Here is a 19145-nt window from a genome sequence, read left to right on the forward strand (position 1 = left end):
ACATTATCTGTGCATATGATATAGGACAGGAAGAAAACAAAATTAATTTATTATTACTGTAGTCATTCTGACTACATGATCACCACAATCGAAGTAGGTAATAATCTAAATTGACGTATTACATTGCTTGTACATATGATAGCAGTACTTGTGAAATGAGGCTACACGATCACCACAACCAAAGTAAATTATATCTAAAGTAAATTAACAATATTTGTTTGATAAATGAAGTTTACTTGTGAAAATGTTCCAGAAATTAAGAGACAGACTAGAGGCAGTGGTCAAGCAAGAACTGTTTCACCTTTACTTTAAGTGTATTTAATGCCAATGTGCATTTTGAGTAAGAACGCATGTTGATATATAACATAACTCCAGTATGGTATAATCCTCTTTTGCATAAATTTATACTTACTATGTTTACGTGTAGCTCAAGCTTCTACCAAGTTTCATATGCATGTAAATCATGTTTCTTTTGTAAAAATAAATATTTCATGTATATACAAACAAGGCAGTCGCAGTATTTTTAGACTTTTGAAAAGAGTTGTACAGGAATCACTGTATTTAACAGTCTGTATCACCCTAATAATCCTTTTCTGTATATGGCACGTGCTGGTGCAGGGTGAGGTGGCTATGAGCCAGGATGATGCCAGCGGGTGGTGGAGGCTAGGTGGGAGTTCAGGAAGCTCCAGAGAAGGGAACTGCAAATGTAACAAGTTGTTTTATTGATGCATCTGCACTGCTTGATACACCGGCTCAGAGTCCAGATGGCCACTGAATTCTGCTGAGCTGGTGGCCTGCATGCCCCGTGGTGCTGAAAAGACAAGGCACTGCACTGAGTGGCAGCAGCCTCATCAAATAAGACAGCCGCACGATCCATGTGCCAGCAGGGTGATTTTCATAATGGCGTATCTGCTACAGCCCCAGGCAACACCTGGCCATGTGACAGTGGTGGACGCCCACCACAGTGAGACTCCTGTCTTGCGATGGCAGTAGATGACTGGTGTGCACTGGGAGCTACCCACTCCCCTCTGGGCAGGAGTCAGCTGTGCTGCTGGAGATGACCTGGGATGGCCAGCTGTCCCATGGCACTAAGTCCAGGGAGGGACTTAATCCACAGATCTGCTGCCTTACCATTGCCTCAAACCAATGACTTTTGCTGCCAGGTCTACGACCTCATCGGGCACAGTTCTGCCACCTTAGTTGGGCTGTGAGATTAAGAATAATTCTACTACAAAAATGACCAGTACCTATTGCCGGCAGCAGCATGCTTGTTGTGCATTTGAGCCACTACCAGTCATGTATCCTAAAACACTACTGTCGGTGTAGAAATCCACCTTACCCCGTGCACATTAGTCTGTGCAGTACTGCTGAGCTCGCTGTTTTGGCAAGCTAACCTCCCTCACAACACTGTGCTGACCGTGTTAAATTACTAAGGTGACAACATCCTGCTCTTACCTGCTGTCAGCACTGCTGCAATACACTGCTTAGGCTCACACTAACATGTGTATGTATGGTCATTACACTACATTACTCTCCCTCAATGAGCAAGACCTTAAAACCAGTTCCGTATAGGCAGGACCAGATGCTTGTATTAGGAAGACCTTTTGCTGATCCAAGAAAAACTGTTCTTCCACATTAATGACATGGTACTTTTCAATTCACATTCCCTTTACAATAAATACTTGAGGAGTAAAATGATGATATCCAGTTAGAGAATAAAAATAATAAAGGGACTACTTTCACCAATGAAAAATCCAAGAGATATGAGATAGAGACATCATAATAAAACACCCATTGTGCAAGAGCAGAAACCTACTGAGATATAAAAGCAATTCAATGAGGAGGAGGTATAAAAAGTGCATCAAACAGGGCAAGCATACTAACACTTTATGGGTGTAGACTGTCTGATAATCCTGGATTCTGTTGAAACTACTGTATTTTTTGACATGACTAGAGAAAATTTTGTTTCATAATAGAAATTAATATCCCCACAGAGATAAGTTTATATTTTTCATACGAATAATGTCTGAATGTCTTGTTTAATGTTTTATAATTGTTTTGATGTTTTCAAAACCAATTTTTTTCTTCTTCACAAAAGATGCGCATTTGCTCATTGTTTGAATTGTAGTTTCCTTGCATTGCCATTAAATCAGAGGTGCTATCGAGATTGTTTGAATTAATTCTTAAGATGGTTATAATCTTACCACAGTATTCCGTAAGCAAACAACACAAATTTCAAGATTTTGCTTGAGTATGGTTTCAGCTTGTAGCACGCACAAGCTTACAAGTTTCTACCTCACAGTTAATGTCTCAAACTTAAACAATCAGTGAATGTGTCAAGAGTTGATTTAGCAACTTAACTCACATCATGCAGATGCTAACACAGGCTGAAGTCAAGCCATTGCCTTACTCTTTAGCCTCTTGGCTCCACCTATATTCTCAAGAGCTGCCAGGTCATCCACATATTTCCTGACTCCATCCCACCATCTCAACTTTGGCCTACTAAGAAGTCTCTTTCGATATGGCACTATTATCACCATCCCTTCTTTCCTTCTCAGTACATATCCCAGCCATGCATTACACCTGCTTCTTATTACTACTATCTCACCTGCTTCATAGTATATTGATCCATAGTTTGTTTGTTTTTTCATAACATCTTCTTTTCACAGGTAATAATTTTTATCTCGCATCTTCTTGTTCAGTGTCCATGTTGGGGTTCCATATATTAAAACCAGTAATACAGTTGTCTTCTAAATATGGAGTTTCAATGTTTTTGTTATCTGTTTACTGATGAATAGTTTATTAATTGCAAACATTCATCTCTCTGTAGACTTTATAAGCTCCATTATTTCCTGCCCCCCATGTTGTTATTCCGATTTACATGTCCTAGGCATTTGAGGGTTCAAGTCTTTTAAAAAGCATGCTTTCTAACCTCACTGCTCCCACTGCTTTTTCTTTATTTTTTGTGTTGCCTTACATTCAGTTTTCTCTTAATTAATCATCAAATCTACTTTTTGTGGCCTTTTTTTGTGGGACTGGTTCTATAACTTTATCATTCTTTCTTTTGCCAGCAGATTAACACATGCCTCCCCTTTTACTTCTTTTCTCTTAATATTCTTTGCTTTGCCTTGATTATAGCTAAGTTTTGATCACTTACCAATTCTGCTTGTCATATTGCTTTGACCACCTTTGATCCCACTTGCATGTCTTAAGTTTACCAATACGTGTTCAGTGGAGTAGATGTACCTCCCAAGGGGAATATTGTGTGTTCCTAAGTGTATCTTTTCATGTGGCAACATTGTACCATCTGTCTCAAAGTCTGATAAACACAGATAGGTAATAACGAAAGAAAGGCAAACTGGATGCATAAAGGCATTTGAAGTATCAAGTAAGGAAAGGTGATTGGAGATGACCAATTGTCAATGGATATAGTTGAAACTGGGAGAAAAGTAACACAAAGAAATTTACAAAACTATTTAATGAATATCTGAATTTCCCAAAACTTGAACAATGTTCTAACTGTTCCAGGTCAAGGAAGAGGAGAATAACAAGATAACAATCCCTTTCATCTTTGTCTTCATAATATACAAGGTATTCCCTAACATCATCACTGTTATGTAGAAAACCATTGGATTTTAAACAGTAAAAGGAATAACCTGGCTTTTGAAGAGGGTATAATACAAAAGACCAGTTGCAGGTTGTTAATCAAATTAAAGAATGGAGCAAAGAATAAGAGTTATTGCATTGCTAGGGGTCTCAGATTTTGAGAAAGCTTTTGACTCTGTTTTTTTAAAACATCAACACTAGTGACCTCTAGTATCAAGTAGAATATATGTATATCAGTGCTACACCTTCTATTAGAATTCATCAGGATAACATTTAGAATTAAAAAAGTGAGTCATGCCAAGTGATCCTCCCAATTGGTTGTTCAAAATTTTTGTTGGAAACGAAACGCTTGTAGCCCGACGTAAATAGCAATGAAAGGTGGTAAATTGAACAGAACCCTCTGTTCCACGAAGCACTGAAGCCTTGTATTGTAATCAGAGCTTATAATGATTTTTTGTTATTTTTCTGCTAGATATAGTTTTCCTAAAATGTAGGAGTTCCAGCTAATGTCTTCTGTTATCTGATTTGACACAACCCATAACGCTGAAATGTTTAATTTTTTCAGGTTGTTGCTGGTAGATTGATCCATTTGAGAATGGAAATTGGTTACAGCACATGTAAAAAAGAAACTGAAATTAATTCTGGAGACTGTTCAGTGAGAAAGGACTTGGTAAGGCAATAAAATTTTAATGTGCAATTAATTTTGAATATACAATGTTGTTATGGTTTTCAGCTCTCCATGCTACCTTGTCTTATGCAAGCCCCTTCATCTCTGAGTAATTACTCCAACCTACATCCTTCCAATTCTGCTTAGTGTATTCCATCTCTTAGTCTTCCTCCATGCTTCCCTCCAATACTAAATTGGTGATCACTTCATGCCTCGGAACATGTCCTACCAGCCAATTGTGCCACAAATTCCTCTTCTCACCAATCCTTTTCAGTACCTCGTCATGAGTTACATGATGTACCTGTCTAATTTTCAGCATTCTTTTGTAGCATCACACTTCATAAACTTCTATTCCTTTCTTGTCGAAACTGTTTATTGCCCATATTTCACTTCCATACATGGCTACAGTCCATACAAATATTTTCAGAAAAGACTTCCTGACACTTAAATCTATACTTGATGTTAACAAATTTCTCTTCTTCAGAAATGCTTTCCTTGCCATTGCCAGTCTACATTTTATATCCTATCTACTTTGACCATCATCTGTTATTTTGCTGCCCAAAAAGCAAAACTCATCTACTATTTTAAGTGTCTCATTTCCTACTCTAATTCCCTCAGATCACCTTATTTCATTAGACTACATTCCATTATTCTCATTTTGCTTTTGTTGATGTTCATTTTATATCCTCTTGTCAAGACACTGTGCATTCCATTCAGCTTCTCTTCAAAGTCCTTTGCTGTCTCTGAGAGAATTATGTCATTGACAAACCTCAAGGGTTTTATTTCTTCTCCCTGGATTTTAATTCCTACTCCAGATGTTTCGTTTGCTTACTTTATTGCTTGCTCGGTATACAGACTGAATAACATCGGGGATAGGCTACAACCCTGTCTCACTCCTTTCCCAACCACTGCTTCCCTTTCATGCCCCACGACTCTTATAACTGCCATCTTGTTTCTGTACAAATTGTAAATAGCCTTTTGCTTCCTATATTTTACCCCTGCCTCCTTCAGAATTTGAATGAGAGTATTCCAATCAACGTTGTCAAAAGCTTTCTCTAAGTCTACAAATGCTATAAACTTAGGTTTGCCTTTCCTTAACTTGTCTTCTATGAGAAGTCATAGGGTCAGTATTGGCTCGCATGTTTCCACATTCCTACAGAGTCCAAACTGATCTTCCCCGTCTGCTTCTACCATTTTTTCCATTTGTCTGTAGAGAATCTGTGTTAGTATTTTGCAACTGCAACTTATTAAATGATAGTTTGGTAGTTTTCACACCTGTCAGCACCTGCTTTCTGTGGGATTGGGATTATTATATTCTTCTTGAAGTCTGCGAGTATGTCACCTGTTTCATACCTCTTGCTCACCACATGGAAGAGTTTTGTCATGGCTGGCTCTCCCAAGGTTATCAGTAGTTCTAACGAAATGGTGTATACTCTCAGGGCCTTGTTTCAAGTTAAGTATTTCAGCACTGTGTGAAATTCTTCACACAGCATCGTATCTCCAATCTCATCTTCATCTACGTCCTCTTCCATTTCCGTAATACCGCCCTTAAGTACATTGCCCTTGTATAGACCCTCTATAGACTCCTTCCACCTTTCTGCTTTCCCTCCTTTGCTCTTGATATTCATATATCACAGTAATAATGTTATTACTATAAGCTTATAGTTAAAAATGTTACTAAAATTTTATGGTTGGTTACAAGATACTCGAACCTGAGAAACAAAATGTTGACTATAATGTCAAAGAAAGGTGCAAAATGGTGTACAACTATGCACTTGTTGCATTAATTCACCATGAAAATCTGAGGTTTTGCCAGTAACTGAAACATCCTTCACCATAAAGAAGTAAGAGAGTCGCGTAGATGTAGCAGACGTAGTAGTGTCCACTGTGACCAGAAATTACATTGGTGTCTACTATGATACATCATTTGCGTTGTTGTTTCTATCTCAATATGTTACATGAGACTTAAGTTGTTGGTGTGTCTTGGTATCAAGTGCCACTACTGTGCATCGCTGAGTATGTAGCCTGTATTTCTGCTAAAATTGTTGACACACATTCTAATTTCATAGCATCTTCAATGATTGAATCCAAATAGCTTGGAGTGTGGGCTAGTATCTGTCTCTGCTCAAACAAGATTTTTCGTTTATGTATGAGGCTTTGTTCAGCAGCCACTGATTTTTCTAGATTCCTGTACTGGCTGTGCCACAGATTGTCAGTACAGCTGTGGGAAGTGGTTCAGATACACTGTCCCCTGTAGCTATGGCCACATGCATGTGGACTATTACAAGGTGCATTCAAGTTCTAAGGCCTCCGATTTTTTTTCTCTGGACTGGAAAGAGATAGAAACATGTACATTGTTTTAAAATGTGGCCGCGTTCATTGTCAATACATTCCAGAGATGGCAACACCGAACGGCAGATGGAATTTTACCGCCAGCGGCGAGAATGAGAACTGTTTTAAATACTTAAAATGGCGACGTTTTCCTTACTTGAACAGCGTGCAATCATTCGTTTTCTGAATTTGCGTGGTGTGAAACCAATTGAAATTCATCGACAGTTGAAGGAGTCATGTGGTGATGAAGTTATGGATGTGTCGAAAGTGCGTTCGTGTGTGCGACAGTTTAATAAAGGCAGAACATCGTGTGACAACCAACCGAAACAACCTCGGGCTCGCACAAGCCGGTCTGATGACATGATCGAGAAAGTGGAGAGAATTGTTTTGGGGGATCGCCGAATGACTGTTGAACAGATCGTCTCCAGAGTTGGCATTTCTGTGGGTTCTGTGCACACAATCCTGCATGACGACCTGAAAATGCGAAAAGTGTCATCCAGGTGGGTGCCACGAATGCTGACGGACGACCACATGGCTGCCCGTGTGGCATGTTGCCAAGCAATGTTGACGCGCAACGACAGCATGAATGGGACTTTCTTTTCGTCGGTTGTGACAATGGATGAGACATGGATGCCATTTTTCAATCCAGAAACAAAGCGTCAGTCAGCTTAATGGAAGCGCACAGATTCACCGCCACCAAAAAAATTTCGGGTAACCGCCAGTGCTGAAAAAATGATGGTGTCCATGTTCTGGAACAGAGAGGGCGTAATCCTTACCCATTGCATTCCAAAGGGCACTATGGTAACAGGTGCATCCTACGAAAATGTTTTGAAGAACAAATTCCTTCCTGCACTGCAACAAAAACGTCCGGGAAGGGCTGCGCGTGGGCTGTTTCACCAAGACAACGCACCCGCACACCGAGCTAACGTTACGCAACAGTTTCTTCGTGATAACAACTTTGAAGTGATTCCTCATGCTCCCTACTCACCTGACCTGGCTCCTAGTGACTTTTGGCTTTTTCCAACAATGAAAGACACTCTCCGTGGCTGCACATTCACTAGCTGTGCTGCTATTGCCTCAGCAATTTTCCAGTGGTCAAAACAGACTCCTAAAGAAGCCTTCGCCACTGCCATGGAATCATGGCGTCAGCGTTGTGAAAAATGTGTATGTCTGCAGGGCGATTACGTCGAGAAGTAACGCCAGTTTCATCGATTTCGGGTGAGTAGTTAATTAGAAAAAAAATCGGAGGTCTTAGAACTTGAATGCACCTCGTATAATTGCTTGACTCTGAGGCAATGACTATCCTACATAGCATGCAATGTCTATTTAATTTTCTTAGGCAGTAAAGAGAGTGTTTAATTTGATGTCTGTTTAAGATTCATTTAGATTTACTTGACATTAATCCACAGAATAGAAGGTTTGTCACATGCAAACCTTGATGTGTTGCTTGGAGAATGCTCACTTTATCTCAGGTGCTCAGTATCCAATTTGTCTGACTACAAAGCTTACACGGTTTATTTTGAAGCCAAGATGGATCTTTTCTGACATGATTCCAGCTCTATGTAACATTGTTAAACAGATGATTTTTTGGGCAGGATGATGCAAACTGTACCCATTGAGAAATCAGACTATATGAGTCAGTGTCCAGCACACCGGGTTTCCAAGGCAACTATCTAACTGTGGAAATATCCTGGCAGGCTAAAACTGTGTGCCACACTGAGACTTGAATCTGGGATCATGGTCTTTCATAGGCAAGTGCTCACCGACTGAGCTATCCAAGCTCACCCTCATAGCTGTACTTCTTCTCCCACAGCTTTACTTGCTGCCCTGCAGCTTTACTTGCTCCCCCACAGCGGTGTCTGCTCCCCCGCGGCGGTGCCTGCCTGCTCCCCCGCAACAGTGCTTCCTCCCCCATAGCTTTATCTTCACCAGTATCTCATCTCCTGAAGATGAGCAGATTGCTGCTCACCTTACCCGTTAGGTCATTTATGTATATAGAGAACAAGAGAAGTCTTGTCACACTTGGGAACTCCTGATTATACTCTTGTCAGTCATGAACACTTGCCATCAAGGACAACATACTGGTTTTTATTACTAAAGAAGTCCTCGAGCCACTCGTGTATCTGGAAATCTATTCAATTTGTTCTGACATTCATTAATAGTCTGCATTGGGGCACTGTGTAAAATGCTTTCTCTAATTGTAGAAATATGGAATCTACCTGTTGCCCTACATCTGTGGTTCACGGGATATCATCTGAGAAAAGGACAAGCTGAATTTTGTAGGTCTGATGCTTTCTAAATCTGTGCTGATTTGCGAACAGAAGCTTTTCTAGAATATATTAGACTTCCGCAACCCACCGGTGTTAAAGATATTGGTCTGTAATTTTGCAGATCCTTTCTTTCACTCTTCTTATGTACAGGAGTCGCCTGCACTCTTTTCCATTCACTTGGGAGAGGTTGCCATAAACGTGAGCTAAGTAACGGGCCAATGCTATAGAGTACTCTCAGTACTTGGGATTCCATCTAGACTGGTGATTTATTTATTTTCAACTCTCTCAGCAGCTTCTCAGTGCTAGGGATTCCTATTTCTATATTCTCCATATTGGAGATACCACGCACTTATACGTTTGTGACTAGTACAGCGCCATCTATCACAAAGCGAAAAAAGTGGTCCATTCATATTTCTTTATGTACTGCACGAATATGTAATAAAAAATGGGGGTTCCTATTTAAAAAAAAAAGACAGTTGATATCCGTTTGACCTATGGCAGCACCATCTAGCGGGCCACCCATAGCGCCTTCTAGTTTCCCCTTCAAGCTAGACGAGTTTCGTTCTTTGTAGTTTTCTCGGTTGATGCTTATTTTGTGAGATATTTGGCCCGGTCACTATCAATGGACCACCTTGTATACAATTTATCTTCCACCCAGTCCAAGCGACTTTAAGATGTAGCAGGGAATTGCTTCATCTTCTTGTTTTATGACAAATACAAATTAATAATGCAGTGATTTGTTTTAATTTACTTGAATATATATTAACCACTTTGCCTCATGTAATGTGTTTCAACTGCGCAAATCTGTGTTGGTGTGATTTTGGCTACCTGGCACTAAACAGTCACTAATATGGCAAGAGGGTTTCTCCATAATTGTGTACTTACATGGAGCCAATAAAAGTAACCACTACATAATTTGGAATCATACCTGGTGCCACAGATGTAACCATCCAATTATTGATCAAGATAGGGAGATACAAAAAGAGAAACACACAGCAAACAGAAATATCATAAATAAAGTTGAGAGGAAGTCTGTCTTATGCCAGACACCATTTTATAGTTTTATTTAATCCAGATATGTTTCAGCACTTTACGTGCTCTTCAGTAGGATTTTTTGTTTATTTTCTTTCTTATACAACATTATTACTTGTGTATGTTGGTAGTTTGATACCATCCATCCTACAGCTTGTCATGCTTTTTTATATTGATGTTTTGTTTCACTTGCTTGTATCATGTTAAAGTATTTATTTCTTTTGCTGCTGCTGCTGCTGCTGCTGTTACACATGCAGTTTGTATGATTGTCATTCTAGCACAGTCATGTATTGAAAAATAGTACTTGGCACACAACACAGAACATAAAGTTTGATTTAACTATTAGAGCTCACATTGGCAGCAGCATAACATTGCACCAGATAACACTATCCAAGAATGTCCAGAGAGAATGACTTGGCTTTCGTAAGGTGTGCTGGATCAGTAGCACTCAGCAGCATATATGAAGGATGGACTTGTCAGTGGTTGGTCCTGCTTATATGTTTACAGTAGGAATTGATTATTACTGGCAAATGAGCAGTGCCTGTGTGATGCCATCTATTTGAACATGGTGGCCACTATTTATGATGCATCCTCCTCCCAAAGGGCCTCAACTCTTTTGTGTGTGTGTGTGTGTGTGTGGGCGCGCGCGCGCGCGGGTCCCTGAGCCTTTCCATAATTCCTTCCTTATTGTATTGCGGTTCTGGTCTCTACTTTTACTGTTTTCTCATGTGCATTTTCCTTTGAGGCAACCTCAGTGACAGCCTGACTTCTACTCTGATCTTGCTTTAGTTCATTGCTGTTTCCCTGTATCTCTTCAATACTTTTCTTTAACTTATTTGTGGAATCTTTCAGAGTTTGACCTCCTCCTCTCTTCAAAATTCTTCGGAAGTGTAATGAAGTGGACTAAACTCCCCATACTGGTTGTCGTGAGGCCCCAGGAGTCTTCTCAGATACAAACAATAACTATGTTAACTGTTGCAACACTGTAGTAATGCCACCCTTGGTAATGCCATGGGGGAAGGGACAATGTATTTGAAATCACAGGCACTACTCCCCACAATACCTAGTTTGTATGAGAATGGATGGTGATGCCTTCTAAACAACTGAACTCCATTCTTTGCTGAACAACACATTGAGAAAAAAATTTGAAACAGTGTCAACATTGGAAAAGAGCTGGAGTGGCTCCTGATTTGGACAGCAGATACCACTCAGCTGTGAAGTTTATTTTGCCGTATTTCTCTCAGGGATATTAGGGATATTCCAGTTACTATAAGCCTCCAAAGAAATTTTAAAATCACTCACATTATTATTATCCACTTTGACTTAACCATGTAATTGGAGGAGGAGTTACATTTCAATTGAGAACTTTGGAGGAGGCCGGGGGTTACTGTTTCACTACTGTATGTAGAAAAAGCACCTGAGTGGATTATGAATCTATCATTGTGATGTCATGCCTCTCATACCATCACCCATGTACAGTACCTTCACTTTGGTATTATGTTGCCCCAATGCCATGACCTGGGGCAACTGATGATGCCTGCTGCTTCATAGAACTCATCACTAGGTGAAGTGGTGTGTTGCACGGCATCTACCAAACTGTCAAATGGTAATTGCCACCATAAAATTTTTATTTAAGCAATGAGTTAGTATAATAAGCCATTTGGAATTTTGTTTTCTTAATGTGGAAGTATTCTGGAGTGGATGGATACAATTGTAGGTGACTAACCTACAACAAATAATTGCATAGCCGTCCGGTATAATGTGTTAATGAAAAAATATTTATTCGCAAAAACTCACAATGAGAAGAAACTAAAAAAAACAACAGAGAAGTAACAAAAATAGGAGACTCTATAGTCTTACGGCAAAGATAAAAAAAACAACACATGACCAGAAAAAAACTTTCGCGCACTTTTGATATCACTTTGCACCAGACATGAAAAATATCACTGCCACATAGCCCCCCCATTAAAGTGCGGAGCCCCAGGGATATCTTGATACATGAATTTTATTCAACATCCAGCTCTGGTGTGCGTCAGGTGTCTCGGGGGTGGTGACATTGTTGTTTGTGGTGGTGATTCACCTGTCTTGGACGATGTACTGAGCGGTGTTTCGGTATGCTCTGCGTCCATCATGTGTTGATGTACAGGCGTGGTGTCAGAGGTCGGAGAGGGTAAAACCCATGCTGGCTTCACACGTTCAATCAATACCTTTGTTGGAACACCATTGTACATTATGTCCACGGTATGCTTATTTCTACTCAGCACCTGAAATGGGCCCGTATATGGTGGTTGTAAAGGCAATTTGACTGAGTCTGTTCGCAGCATTACGTGAGAGCAATCGTATAAATCTTTGTGTACAAATACCTTATGGTTGCAATGGTGAGAAGGTGGTGGGCAACGTATATTTGTGCAGTGACGTTTTAGCTGCTGAACCCAGTGTGTGAGGCCCTCTGATCCAGGTAGTGAGGTTGGTACTAAATAATCTGCAGGAATCCGTAGCGGCTCACCGTAAACCATCTCGGCAACTGATGCACCAATATCGGTTTTGTGAGCTGTCCGTAGGCCTACAACACTAATGGTAATGCTTCCGTCCATCTCTCTTGATGACACATCAATGCTGCTTTGAGTGTTCTGTGCCATCTTTCGACCATACCATTACTGGCAGGGTGATAGGTAGTCGTGTGGTGGCGTTGGAAACCGCACATTTTGGATAGCTCAAGGAACAACGTAGATTTGAACTGACGTCCTTGGTCAGTTGTGACATGAAGGGGGCATCCAAAACGGGCAACCCACATACACAGAAACGTCTTCGCAGTAGTTTTGGCTGAAATATCGACTATTGGAGTTGCTTCATCCCATCTTGTGCACCTATCTATGGCCGTAAACAAATATCTGTAACCATCTGACTGTGGGAGAGGTCCAACCAGGTCCACGTGAATGTGTGCGAATCTAGCAGAGGTACCTTGAAAATCTCCAATAACAGCACGCACATGTCGTCCTACTTTACTTTGTTGACAACGAATGCAGGAACATACCCAAAGGTGCACGTCTCTTTTCATAGAAGGCCACACATAGCGGTCTGTCAGCAGCTTGATTGTAGCGTTGGCTCCTGGGTGCGATAGTGTGTGGACACTGTCGAATGCCGTCTTGCACAATATTTCTGAAATGAATGGTCTTGGCCTGCCTTGAGAAAAGTCGCACCACAGCTTCAGCTTGGAGTTAGGCACCAGAATTTGCTCGAACTTCAGACCTGTAGACGGGTCGTTTAACAGCTGTCGTTGCTCTGCATCCTTGGTCTGTTCCACTGCAAGTTTATTATAGTCTATAATTTCTGAAATCCCACAAATACGTGAAAAATAGTCAGCCACTAAATTTTCTGCACCTCTTAAATGGCGTATATCTGTCGTGAACTGACTTATGAGCTCAATATAACGGAACAACTTGGTGAGCACTTATCACTGGTGTTTTTAAAAGCCGATGTTATGGGTTTGTGGTCTGTAAACACAGTCACTGGTCTAGCCTCTATTTGTGGGTGGAAGTATGGAATTGCTTCGTAGATCGCGAACAATTCTCTGTCATAAGCGCTCCACTTCTGTTGTGCAGTCTGTAACTTTTTAGAGAAAAACCGTATAGGTTGCCATTGCCCTTCTACACGCTGGTGCAGCGCCGCCCCTGTTGCTGACTGGCTCGCGTCTACAACAGTAGCTCGCTGTGCGTAGTGAATTGGGTGAGCGAGCAACACTGCTTTGCTGAGGCTTGCTTGAAGATCATTAAATGCTTTGTCCATTTCTTGTGTCCACTTAATTATTCATCAACCTTTGGCGTCGCGTCCCTTGAGTGCATCAGTGAGTGGTGCTTTCACAGTAGCTGTTGCTGGCAGATGACGTCTATATAAATTTATTACTCCCATGTATCGTCGTAGCTCTTGGTAGTGTGTCGGTTTCGGAAGGGCCTGTATCGCCGCGATCTTCTCTGGCAGAGGCAATATACCTTCTGATGACACAGTATGGCCGAGCAAAATGACTTGTTTCTTGTGCATGATGCATTTATTTTAGTTTAAAACGACTCCGTAGTCAGATAGACGCTTGCGAAGTTGACACAGATGCTGTTCATGTGTTTGACTATTCAGAGAGAAAACCAAGATGCCATCAAGATAAGCAAAGCAAAATGTTAATCCCTTTATCGCTTGGTCGATAAAATGCTGCCAAGTCTGTGCTGCGTTCTTTAGGCCAAAAGGCATAAATAAAAACTCGAATAATCCAAATGGTGTAATCACAGCTGTCTTCTGAACATCTCTTGGAGCCACCGGTATCTGGTTGTATGCTTTCTTGCAATCGAGGACGCTAAAAATTTTCGTGCCGGCCAAAGCACGTGTGAAGTCCTGTATATTAGGTACTGGGTATCTATTTGGAATGGTTCTTGAGTTTAATGCTCGGTAATCCCCACACGGTCTCCATGATCCATCTTTCTTACGTACTAAGTGTAGGGGTGAAGACCACGGACTGTATGACCGGCGAATTATTCCCGACTGTAACATTTCCTCGAATATCGCCTTAGTTTCTGTCAATCTCTCTGGTGCGATTCTATGTGCTCGTTGCAAAATTGGTTGTCCTGGCGTGGTACGAATATAGTGAACCGTACTATTTTAACTTCTTTTGTCTGTCTATCAGAACATCTCCGATTCTTCTCTTCGTCATGTAGCTTTTTGGCTACAGAGTTGCCAATCGCCTGTAGCTTCTCACAAGTTGTATGCCCTTTAGTGCTTGATATTGCACTGTTGTCTGTCAGCTTTAACAAACGTTTTCCTTGTAAGATGACTGCCAACTCGAAATGTGCCAGAAAATCAGCGCCCAAAATAGGTTTTGATATACTAGCTATCACAAAAGACCAGGTAAACTGTTTGGTAAAACCCACATCAATCTTGCACACTTTACATCCGTACGTATTAATCACAGAGTTATTCACTGCCTTCAAACGTGCCTGTATGTCTTTTTCGTTGTGTGGCGCATGGCTGACAGGAAGCGAACTAATGTCTGACCCGGTATCCACCAAAAACCTTTTACACGTAAGTACGTCTGATACATACAATCTTTTCGAAGCAGGAGGCATATGTATTGACGATTGCTGTCGCTGACATGAAAACAGTGCACTGTTTCTGTACATACCTTGGTTGTCTGAGTAGGCACACGGTGATGTACATCTTGTAGCATCTCTCCCAAAACGTTTATGGTACCAACACACCTTACTCTCGTCTTCTTGTTGACTTCATGTTTCATGCCCAGCCCGGTCTCTCTTGTGCTTACAGATAACTTGTGGTCACTGTAGCATGCGTAGCTGCGTTCGCAAATCCTCTATTGCAGTTTTTAAATCTCTAATTTCGTTTGAACTTTTTGTTGTTTGTCGCGTTGCGACCGCGGCACAGTTTACTGTTATATTGTCAGTTTGGTCTTGCTGGTAATGGTAGTTATCGTACGTGGCATCTGTCGACATCATTGCGACTGTTGCAGTAGGCTCGTGCGTCTCGTAGATTCTGTCTGCAGCGAGCAGCAGTTTGTCAACTGATCTTTCGTCGTATATAACTACTGTAGTTCTTACTTGTGTTGGTAGCTGTTGTTGCCATACGTGGGGTAACAGTCTATCAGAGACTGTCGAACTATCTACCAGGCTGCGTAAATGACGCCAGTATTCTGATGGGGTCCTATCTCCCCGTTTCTCTCGGTACAGTACATGTTTGACTCTGATGTCGACTGACTTCACACACCGAGAAATTAATTCTTCTTTCAGTCTACAGTATGCTCCTTCTGTAGGCGGGTTCACTATAATGTCAGATATCAAAGCCGAGGTCTGATGGTCCAAATTACTTATCACCAAGGTGAACTTCTCGTGATCACTGACTATTCTTTGTTGTAGAAATATATTTTCCATTACCGCGAACCATGTGTGTGGCTGAGAAGGCATGCATGGGGGTGCTCGTAATTACAACCGTTGAGTTGGTGAAGCGTTGAAACCAGCGGGTAGTTCCATTGCTGTTACTTGCTGTGGTTGTGCTGCAGTAGTCCCAGTTTCCGATGATGTTGCCTTGCTGGTGTGTGCCGTGGTTGTTGAACCAACGTCATTCCTTCGGTTCGGTATATGCTTGAAGTTCATATCTTTCGAAATATGCAACTGTTAAGTTTGTATCTCATTCTGAAGCCTTTGAATTTCTTCCGTTATCGAACCGTATCGTTTGCCAACATCGTGCATTGCTTTTGCAGTTAATGTTCAATGTAGCTAACGAAAAGTTTAAAGTTCCTTAATCGGAAGTCGCCAATTATGTAGGCGACTTGCCTACAACAAATAATTGCACGGCCAGTGTCGGTTGGTCACAGCCAGTGTGCTCCCTGCCGCCGTTAGATAAGCAGCTGCCAGCAGAAAGTCGTATACTCCTAGCTCACTTATTTGTTACATAGTTTAATTCTTAATTTCTTTGCATGTTTTTGGTACTTGCATTGTTTAAATCATAAATTTTGGGCATATTATAGTATTCGAGAGTTGTAGCATCGCGTTTTAGTGCCTGAATAGTGTAAAATCGCGTAGTCTCCTTCCGCCGCCGAGCAGTGTGTCAGCAGTGCGCAAGTAGCAGGATTACTGCATATACTAGGCAATCTTGTATTTTAATAACCGTTTAAATTTTGTGTCGATTTGTTTGTGCTCTCTGTAGATTAGTTCAGACGTTCTTTGCACAACAGTTTTTAGCATGGATAGGGACTGCAACTGCTGTGTTCGGATGCAGGCTGAGTTGGCATCCCTTCGCTCCCAGCTTCAGGCAGTGTTGGCTTCGGTCACACAGCTTGAGGCTGTTGCCAATGGGCATCACTGTGGGGGTTCGGATGGGGGTTTGTCGGGGACGGCCAGTTCGTCCCACGCATCCCCCGTTCGGACTATGACTGTGGTTGCCCAGGATACTGCCTGCGTTGAGGCTGATCCCTCACCTGTGGTAGAGTGGGAGGTCGTCTCAAGGTGTGGCAGGGGGCGAAAGACATTCCAGAGGGCTGAACGGAAGGCCTCTCCAGTTTGTCTGACAAACCGGTTTCAGGCTCTGTCTCAGGCTGATACTGATCTTCGGCCTGACATGGCTGCTTGTCCTGTTCCGGAGGTTGCCCCTCAGTCTGCAAGATCCGGGCGGTCGCAGAGGGTGGGCTTACTGGTAGTTGGGAGCTCCAACGTCAGGCTCGTAACGGGCCCCCTTAGGGATATGGCAGCAAGAGAGGGGAAGAAAACCAATGTGCACTTCGTGTGCATACCGGGGGGAGTCATTCCAGATGTGGAAAGGGTCCTTCCGGATGCCATGAAGGGTACAGGGTGCACCCATATGCAGGTGGTCGCTCATGTCGGCACCAATGACATGTGTCACTATGGATCGGAGGAAACCCTCTCTGGCTTCCGGCAGCTATCTGATTTGCTGAAGACTGCCAGTCTCGCTAGCGGGATGAAAGCAGAGCTTACCATCTGCAGCATCGTCGACAGGACTGACTGCGGACCTTTGGTACAGAGCCGAGTGGAGGGTCTGAATCAGAGGCTGAGACGGTTCTGCGACCGTGTGGGCTGCAGATTCCTCAACTTGTGCCATAGGGTGGTGGGGTTTCGGGTTCCCCTGGATAGGTCAGGAGTCCACTACATGTAGCAAGCGGCTACACGGGTAGCAGGGGTTGTGTGGCGTGGAATGGGCGGTTTTTTAGGTTAGATGGCCTCGGGCAAGTACAGAAAGGGCAACAGCCTCAAAGGGTGCGGGGCAAAGTCAGGACATGCAGGGACGAAGCAGCAATCGATATTGTAATTGTAAATTGTCGAAGCTGCATTGGTAAAGTACCGGAACTTCAAACGCTGATAGAAAGCACTAAAGCTGAAATCGTTACAGGTACGGAAAGCTGGCTGAAGCCAGAGATAAAATCTGCTGAAATTTTTACAAAGGCACAGACGGTGTTTAGAAAGGATAGATTGCATGTGACCGGTGGTGGCGTGTTTGTCGCTGTTAGTAGTAGTTTATCCTGTAGTGAAGTAGAAGTGGATAGTTCCTGTGAATTATTATGGGTGGAGGTTACACTCAACAACCGAGCTAGGTTAATAATTGGCTCCTTTTACCGACCTCCCGACTCAGCAGCATTAGTGGCAGAACAACTGAGAGAAAATTTGGAATACATTTCACATAAATTTTCTCAGCCTGTTATAGTCTTAGGTGGAGATTTCAATTTACCAGATATAGAGTGGGACACTCAGATGTTTAGGACGGGTGGTAGGGACGGAGCATCGAGTGACATTATACTCAGTGCACTATCCGAAAATTACCTCGAGCAATTAAACAGAGAACCGACTCATGGAGATAACATCTTGGACCTACTGATAACAAACAGACCCGAACTTTTCGACTCTGTAACTACAGAACAGGGAATCACTGATCATAAAGCGATTGCAGCATTCCTGAATATGGAAGTTAATAGGAATATAAAAAAAGGGAGGAAGGTTTATCTGTTTGGCAAGAGTAATAGAAGGCAGATTTCAGACTACCTAACAGATCAAAACGAAAATTTCTGTTCCAACACTGATAATGTTGAGTGTTTATGGAAAAAGTTCAAGGCAATCGTAAAATGCGTTTTAGACAGGTACGTGCCGAGTAAAACTGTGAGGGAAGGGAAAAACCCACCGTGGTTCAACAACAAAGTTAGGAAACTACTGCGAAAGCAAAGAGAGCTTCACTGCAAATTTAAATGCAGCCAAAACCTCTCGGACAAACAGAAGCTAAACGATGTCAAAGTTAGCGTAAGGAGGGCTATGCGTGAAGCGTTCAGTGAATTCGAAAGTAAAATTCTATGTACCGACTTGACAGAAAATCCTAGGAAGTTCTGGTCTTACGTTAAATCAGTAAGTGGCTCGAAACAGCATATCCAGACACTCCGGGATGATGATGGCATTGAAACAGAGGATGACATGCGTAAAGCTGAAATACTAAACACCTTTTTCCAAAGCTGTTTCTCAGAGGAAGACCGCACTGCAGTTCCTTCTCTAAATCCTCGCACAAACGAAAAAATGGCTGACATCGAAATAAGTGTCCAAGGAATAGAAAAGCAATTGGACTCACTCAACAGAGGAAAGTCCATTGGACCTGACGGGATACCTATTCGATTCTACATAGAGTACGCGAAAGAACTTGCCCCCCTTCTAACAGCCGTGTACCGCAAGTCTCTAGAGGAACGGAAGGTTCCA

At 42.1% G+C, this 19145-nt stretch overlaps 1 protein-coding gene across 2 annotated transcripts in view; it reads left to right on the forward strand.

Moving 5' to 3' along the window:
* The window catches only part of LOC126480990 (uncharacterized), a 251807-nt gene that overhangs the window by 99798 nt on the left and 132864 nt on the right, over positions 1-19145 (forward strand). For both annotated transcript variants that reach the window (XM_050104429.1, XM_050104428.1), the window contains exon 12: positions 4172-4276. In XM_050104429.1, coding sequence (XP_049960386.1) covers positions 4172-4276 — 105 coding nt within the window. The remainder of the gene's footprint in view (positions 1-4171; positions 4277-19145) is intronic.

This window comes from Schistocerca serialis, chromosome 5 (assembly GCF_023864345.2).
Source record: "Schistocerca serialis cubense isolate TAMUIC-IGC-003099 chromosome 5, iqSchSeri2.2, whole genome shotgun sequence".
NCBI classification, from domain to species: domain Eukaryota; kingdom Metazoa; phylum Arthropoda; class Insecta; order Orthoptera; family Acrididae; genus Schistocerca; species Schistocerca serialis.